General features: G+C 35.3%; 1 protein-coding gene across 2 annotated transcripts in view; it reads right to left on the reverse strand.

Annotated features, from left to right (window-relative positions):
* Positions 1–7688, reverse strand: part of LOC106879964 (interstitial collagenase) — a 135238-nt gene that overhangs the window by 31706 nt on the left and 95844 nt on the right. For both annotated transcript variants that reach the window (XM_014929724.2, XM_014929723.2), the window contains 3 exons: positions 6728–6919; positions 5319–5473; positions 3731–3887 (listed from right to left, as the gene is read on the reverse strand). In XM_014929724.2, the coding sequence (XP_014785210.1) occupies positions 3731–3887; positions 5319–5473; positions 6728–6919 (504 nt within the window). The remainder of the gene's footprint in view (positions 1–3730; positions 3888–5318; positions 5474–6727; positions 6920–7688) is intronic.

The following is a 7688-nucleotide window of genomic DNA, read 5'->3' on the forward strand; positions in this document are numbered from 1 at the left end:
TATGTGCGTGTACATGTGTGCGCGTATGCATCTGTGTACATGCGTATGCATGTGTGCATGCCTATACGCATGTATGTATATATGTATATATGTATGTATGTGAGTATCACGTATGTACTTATGGATGTATGTGAGTATGGGGTAAGTATGTTGACGTGTTTGTGTGTGTGTGTGTGTACATATGTATGTACATGTGAACGTATGTTTATGTACTGATATGTGCGTCAGTTCAAGTTGTATACATGACTGTTACTTTGTTGAAGGTTGTATATATGCACACATATACATATGCATATACACATATGTAAACGCACACACACATATATGTGTGTGTGTGTGCGTTTGTCCCTCTCACCATCGTCTAACGGTGAATGGAACCAATGTCTTAGATACATTTATGCACCAATGTCTTAGATACATATATATACACGTACACACAATCATATTGTTACCATTTTCATAAGGTCTGTGGGTATGAATTTTGTATACCAATATTGTTCGAAAAGAAAAAGAGTCAAGATTAAATGCAAGGGTATACATAATTGAATTTTTCAATGACTGAAATAGTATGTAATTAAAAATGCGACATTTCATGTGTGACAACCTAACATTTTAGATAATATTTTAAGCAAGTTAAATAGTGAATTAAATTTACAGATATGGGGAAATAGTAAGTCAGTGATAGATTAGTTCAAAGGAATTAGCCGTAAACACAACTGGAAACTTACGCAGTTCGATATTGTCGATTTTTATCCGTCAATATCCAGGCTTTTACTTCTTAAAGCATTAGACTTTGCCAAACAGTATGTAACCATGAATAACTCGGATTTAGATATTATCCTGCATGCAAGGAAATTCCTCCTTTTTTATGATGAATCCACCTAGGTTAAAAAGGGTGAATATTCTCTATTTGATGTACCAATGGAGGCATATGATGGGATGGAGTTGTGTATGCTTATAGGAACTTATATTTTGCATAACCTACATCTAGAATTCCCTTTTATAGATGCAGAATTATACAGGGATGACGGTGTTATAGCCACCCGTAATTTAAATGGCCATAGATAAACTTAGGAAGAATCTGATCACTTTCTTCCAAAGAATGGGCTTACGGATTACGATAGAAAGTAACCTTAATAACGTAGATTTTTGTAGATATTAACTTAGATTTGCAATTAGATAAATTTAAACCCTACCGTAAGCCCAATGAAAAGCTATGTTATATTAACAAGGAATCAAACCATCCACTCGTAATTCTTAAGAACCTAGTTAGTAATATAGGAAGGCACTTATCATCCATATCTTCAGATGAGACAGCGTTTCAAAATGCCGCGCCGTAATAATGCACTAAGGAACAGTGGATTCTCGGAGAAGATCCAGTATAGTCAAACTAATTCTAACAATAATAGACCACGTAGAACCAGAACTAGGAAAGTTTTGTGGTATAATCTGGCATTTAATATTGCTGTAAGAACAAATATAGGTAAGGAATTCTTAAAACTAGTTTCTAAAGTAGCCATAAGTTCTATAGAATTTTTATTTTAATAGAACACTGAAGGTTAGGTATTCTTGTTGCAATGGAGCTGTATACAAGTATGAAGATGGTATTCTGAAAGCAGTAGCTCATGTTTCGCGTTTATTATTGCCGACTGAGAAAAGTTACAGTCAGATAGAAAAGGAGGCATTAGCCATCATATTTGCAGTATAAAAATTCCATAAATTTATGCATGGAAGAAGGTTCAGTCTGCTGACAGACCTTCGCCTATTATTGTCGATCTATGGATCAAAAAAGGGTGTCCCTACTCATACAACCAACAGATTGCAGTTCTGGAGAACCTGCGACCATTGTTCTGTCCAAGCAGCATGTGAGTGAAACGAAGACGGGCTTTTTGATTCTTCTTGGAGGTCATAGGGAATTAATGTTGCCGGGTTGGCCCGCACAGTAGAGACCCAGAGTGGCAATGACGCCACAATTGGATCTGTGGCTGTTAAAGGGTGGACTAGGGATGCCGTGGCTGAAAATACGCAAGTTTGCGCTAAGGCTTAAGCACCTCTAGCTTTACCTGGATGGTGAGCAGATGTTTTTCCTGCCACAACTGACCTCCCTTCGAGAATTAGGTCCTTGGATCAAACGTAGACCTAAGCCGGGTGAATACCGGCAATACCGGCGGTAGACCTATGCTGGGTGAATACTGGTGGTAGGAATTCCACAGCGGATTTCTGTAGTGGGCAGGTAGAGTACATGTCAGACGATGTCCTAGGGAAAACGCTGGGCTTCGACAGGAATCAGTTGGTCAACCTGTTTGGAAGGACTTTTGGGTCGGGGTATCTGGATAATCACCAGAAATCCCTGGTTACCGATCCACCTTACCTATTCAAGAGAAGCTGTCGAAGTATGGTTATGCTGTCCTACCGACATGCCCGAGATGTGGGCGGGACAGTGAAACTGTCCCGCACGCCTTCGTGCAATGTGCGGAGATTACGAGACTGATAGCCTATGTCGAACTGCTGTTGTCAACGACAAGAAGAGTACAGCTATCAGCTGAATCTATTATCGAGACTATGCAGCCGTCCACGCTTAACAGGGAGAGGAAGGCCTGTTTTCTCTGCATAGTGGCCATACTGAAAGAAACAGTGTGGAAGACGTGTGAAAGAGGAATTGCAACAGGTACCTTTATCTCTGGCCGAGGGTTGGTTAGTTATTTTAACCATCACCTTAATAGTAAAATCCGGCTGGAAAGGAGATATCTGTCGCACAGTACGTTTGTAAAATGATGGATGAATGTAGTAAGAGAACTGAGAACAAATGGAAACCGGTTAAGTACAATCATGCGACCGGAAAAAAGGGGGAGACGTCGGTCAACGGCGGTGGGTAAATTAACCCAGGGAATTTACTCATACGTGAAAAATTTTTAAAATCTTATACCATCTCATCATATTCATTCAATTTTCATTCGATTTTATTGTAAATTACAAATTTTTATTGTAACGTTCAGTTCGTACCTATCTATATTTGTCTGTCTTTGTATTGCCCCCTCTTTGTATGTGGCAATTTCAGACATAAAAGAACTGAACGCTGCTCTGGATTATGTTTTATTTATAGGGATTTATTGTTTATACTGTAAGGTATTGTTGGAATAATTATTATTGTTACACTTGGAATTGTTATTGCTGAGAAGGATTTGCACCCTCTCCCCAAGAAACCAACTTCGGCTATACCTGCTCCAGACGGGTTGGTATGTATCCTGCTCCAATAATAATAATAAGTATAAAGCTGAAAGTGTAAGTTAGGTACTGGATTTGCTAACTCCTTATCAATGGTCCATAGATGTCCTGTTTATCTTGTATTTTTCTTACCACATTCATGTCCAGATGAGAGTTGATTTCCACAACAGAACATACCTTTTCTTTGTGGTCACACATAATGATATCTGGCCAGTTGTGTCTTATGTATGTATGTGTGTATGTATGTATGTATGTATGTATGCATGCATGCATGCATGCATATATATGCATGCATGTGTGTGTGTGCATGAATGGCTATATATGTGTGTATGTTTTGATGTCTTTGCATGTGTATTTGTGCATACTAGTGTTTGATATGTTGAGTTTTTGCCAACTGAAAAAAATTGCCATTTTCATAAATAGACAGTGATAAAACAAGTAGCAGATTGATGTCAGTACTAGTCTCTGTATGAGTCACCAATAACTGAATTAAATAGTAACTCACCTGTAAATAGGAACACAACATTATTAATACTAATTGCTGCTTGAATTTCATCACACACACGGTAACAACATTTGTACCAATTCTTCTTGGGATAATCAGGTGCCAAATTAAATCTTCGTTTTTGGAAGTCATAATAGTATTTCCAGGCCTTGTCCAGCTAAAATATGTAATTAAGTAAATACTTCATTTTTCCAGAAAGGGAACTAAATAAATAGGTTTATTAGTAATTATATAATCAAGCAATGTAGAATAGTGATAAAATTTTGGTCGAACTATTGTTTCTTTTTGAGCTCATTTCGTTGTTGAATTATTGCATTTAGTTTCTCATTGTTTATGTAATTTCTGGCGAAGCAGCCTGGTAGAAAAATATCTTACAACAAAATATATGAAGTGAAAATCTCAGAGATGCAAGTTCATTGGGAATATTCATTCCATTCAAAGGAGAGAAGTCCACAAAAGAATGAATTTTATTCTCAACAGGAGAAAACAACAGAAAGTTATTGACTTTTGTTTTCAATTGTCCATTATTTTACTCATAATCTATGTTCGGAAATGGATATGACTTTTAATAACAAAATATAAGTCAAAGATAACTTTCAAATGAGGAATGTCGCAAAAACTTGAAAGTTAATTACAAATGTCATGAATTTTTCAATGCAAATAACTTAAACAAACGACAGAAATTGTTTAATGAATTTTAGTAGCATTTATCATCTACAGACAAACAAGTTTATTGGACACCAAATAACAAGCCTGTGATCAGTATTGTTTATTCTGTTACGTCAACTGGATTTTGTTTAAGGCTACAAATACACAATATATTTCCAGCTTCTAAGACACTGACTCAGAAAGCATAAATGTAAAACTGATAAACATTTATTTTATAACACTAATTTTGAAGCCTTTTGTTGGCTTGAATCATGATAGAAACACTAAGAACTTCACTCTATTTGCAATTGCAATATTGACTTTAAACAAACAAGTAAGATACTTTGTTGTGGTTGTTTTTAAACCCAAAATAAATTTTGAATGACCAATGGCATTCAATCCATGATCATTCCATCTTATGTCATTGTTGTTATTGTGGTTTTATAATAAATCAACTATGATTTAGTAGGGCTATAACTAAAAGTGTTCAGGATATGACATCATTGACTTTTTTCACAAATGGTGTACCCAGGACAACAATTATCTAACATGTAGCTTGAAGGAAGTATGGTTTCTATTCCTATTAGGTCGACAAACCATGTAGCAGACCCCCACCTTCTTATTGACTTGCTGATCCCATCTGTTTTCAGATACTGCAGCCAGGGTTACATTATCCTATATGTCTTCCGTGTTTTAACACATTAGGATATATAGTAGATTACTGAACAAGTTTGAGGTTCTCTCATTTGCTTGGGTTTTGTAGCATGCATGGCTTTCTTTTAGAAGAATTAGCAACATATTTGATAGATATGGAATTGTTTAGAGAAATTTTGTAGGTTAATGTTTGGGTATAGCAGTTACAGTTCTGGTGAGGGTTATAACTGGACAAAGTATATTAGAGAAGACATGTTTGAAAAATATATTTTTAAATATTACCAACCTTGATAAGTATTGTAAAGCTTAGTTTTCCATCAGAGTCTTCGCTGCTGAGATTTATTGTGAATGCAGCATCTATGGAATTTGGGCCCTTAGGAAAAATATCTTCAATTTGTTCTGTAATCAAGCGACCTTTGGACCAATAAGCAACTTTCTTATCTGAAATGATGCATGAAAATCAAGGTCTTGCATTTCACCTTTTTTTGGACTGATATATTCCCTCAATCTGGAATTGCAAAATTTGGCAGGTCAGCTTATTAGTTGTATTGTAATGATATACTAAGATTACTATAATGCAGCACAGTTGTAACTTCCTCTCCTAGAAAAATTTTAAAACTTCTGGAATGTACCTCGTATTTACATTATAATCAACTTTATAAAACTAGCTATGGCATTTAAAAGCACTTTATCATTCATCACTGTATATTCAGCTCACATAAGCCAGCCACTATTTAATTGTTTTAAGGGTGATAAGAAGTCTTTTAACTTCTCTTTAAATAATTACACAAAATTTAAAGTAGTCTCATAACTACCTAGCACAGTACTAGTTACAGAGGGTGTCAGCCACTCTATTTACCAAAGGGCCTTGTCAAAATTAAAATAAAACACATTTCTATCAGCAACAAGTATAGGTTATTTGTGTGAAGTGTAACTGTGTTGTATAATACAAATATTCATAAAAATTAACCTGCATTCAATGAGTTTTGTGACACTTGGTGAGGCTGAATCTAACTTGGCTGTCCAAGTGAACGATCATATCAAAATACATTGTTTCCAATTTGACCCCCTTTATAGTTAAAATTTGTTGTGAAAATTGGATGAATATGTGGTAATACATTAAATTGGCAACATGACTAGATATAATTCTGAGCTTCATAAAATTTAATTGACATTATGAGCAGAAGAGCTTCTTCAGCAGTAGAGCTTTTTTATGGTTATTGGAAATGTTTCATTAACAATTTATCTAGTTTACTTTTAATCCTCCATAGGTAAATAATATGAGTACAAAATAAAATCTCTAGGAAATATCAATAATGTACGGTTATCTGTCTTCTTAAATGAATATTTGATACATGTGGTGACCTATTTGTTTTAAAACTAAGCATGATTGACTAATATGGTTGGTTCAGATTTCCAGTTGAAGTCCTTACACTTCACTTAATACATATATATATCATCATCATCATCATCGTTTAATGTCTGCTTTCCATGCTAGCATAGGTTGTGTGTGTGTGTGTGTTAGTCTGCACAGAAATAATGTTTTGAAGAAGTTAGTGGGTACTGCCAGAAAGATTAGCATTCCCTGCACCACACTATAAGAAGATGAACACTTTGAAAGGAGGCACTATCAACAAATGGCTTATCAGCTACTTTTATTTGAAAAAGCGATCATCAAGCAAGTTGAGGATTTACCTGTGAATATAAGAAGTTTATCATCCATGGCAACTGTAAGAGCATTCACTGAGACATCACATAAATCTTCCTCCTCTGGGGAAAGTGTAGTGTAAGTTGTTTTCACATATGAAGCAGTTTCTTGTGTTGTCATAGGAATAGTTGTCTTGGGATTTTTATCAGTTATTAGTTCTTTAGTGCTGACTGGTTTTCCTAACATCAATAAACAAAGTATACATTTTTTTAAAGCAACAACAATATCGCAGACATTATTTTGAGTACAAAAGAAACAGCAACATAGGCACATACGTGCCCCCCCCCCACATGTATAGAATATAAAGAATGTCAGGAGGTATGAGATAAATATATTTATTTCACCAGTTGATATTCATAAGATTATGATAATTTCATAGCCAATATCATAGAAAATGATTTATTTGTGTATAATAAATTATTTTACATGTCTGTATTAGTGCATATGTTATAGATTATATAATATAATTGTACAATTTATAAGGTAATACAGGTGATACTGAATAGTTGTTATGTTAGGTTGTCTATATATATGAAAATTTGCTTTTTTTTCATGTATATATGTTTATAGGTCTATATGAATGTGTGTATGCCTCACCTCATACATGAAGGTGGAGACATACAAGGAAACCGAACGAAAACAAACATGGAGGGTCATTAGACCAGAACGAGAGGAAAATAGTGAACGCTGGGAGAAATATTTTTTTGAAAAGCGAAAGAATAGAAGAGAGAGATAAAAACACGTCCGTTCTTTCGAAAGATGGACGATGGTCACGTATGAGAAACGAGAAAGAGAAAGAGAGAGAGAGAGAGAGAGAGAGAGAGGGGGGAGAGAGAAAAATAGAAACAGGGGGAGAGAGAGACAGATAGAAAACGATGAATGGGGGAGTGGGAGGAAAAGGGAATTAGAGAAGGTTAGAGGAAGAAAACAGTATAGAGAGTCGCATCA

Source organism: Octopus bimaculoides, chromosome 1 (assembly GCF_001194135.2).
Source record: "Octopus bimaculoides isolate UCB-OBI-ISO-001 chromosome 1, ASM119413v2, whole genome shotgun sequence".
Lineage (NCBI taxonomy): Eukaryota > Metazoa > Mollusca > Cephalopoda > Octopoda > Octopodidae > Octopus > Octopus bimaculoides.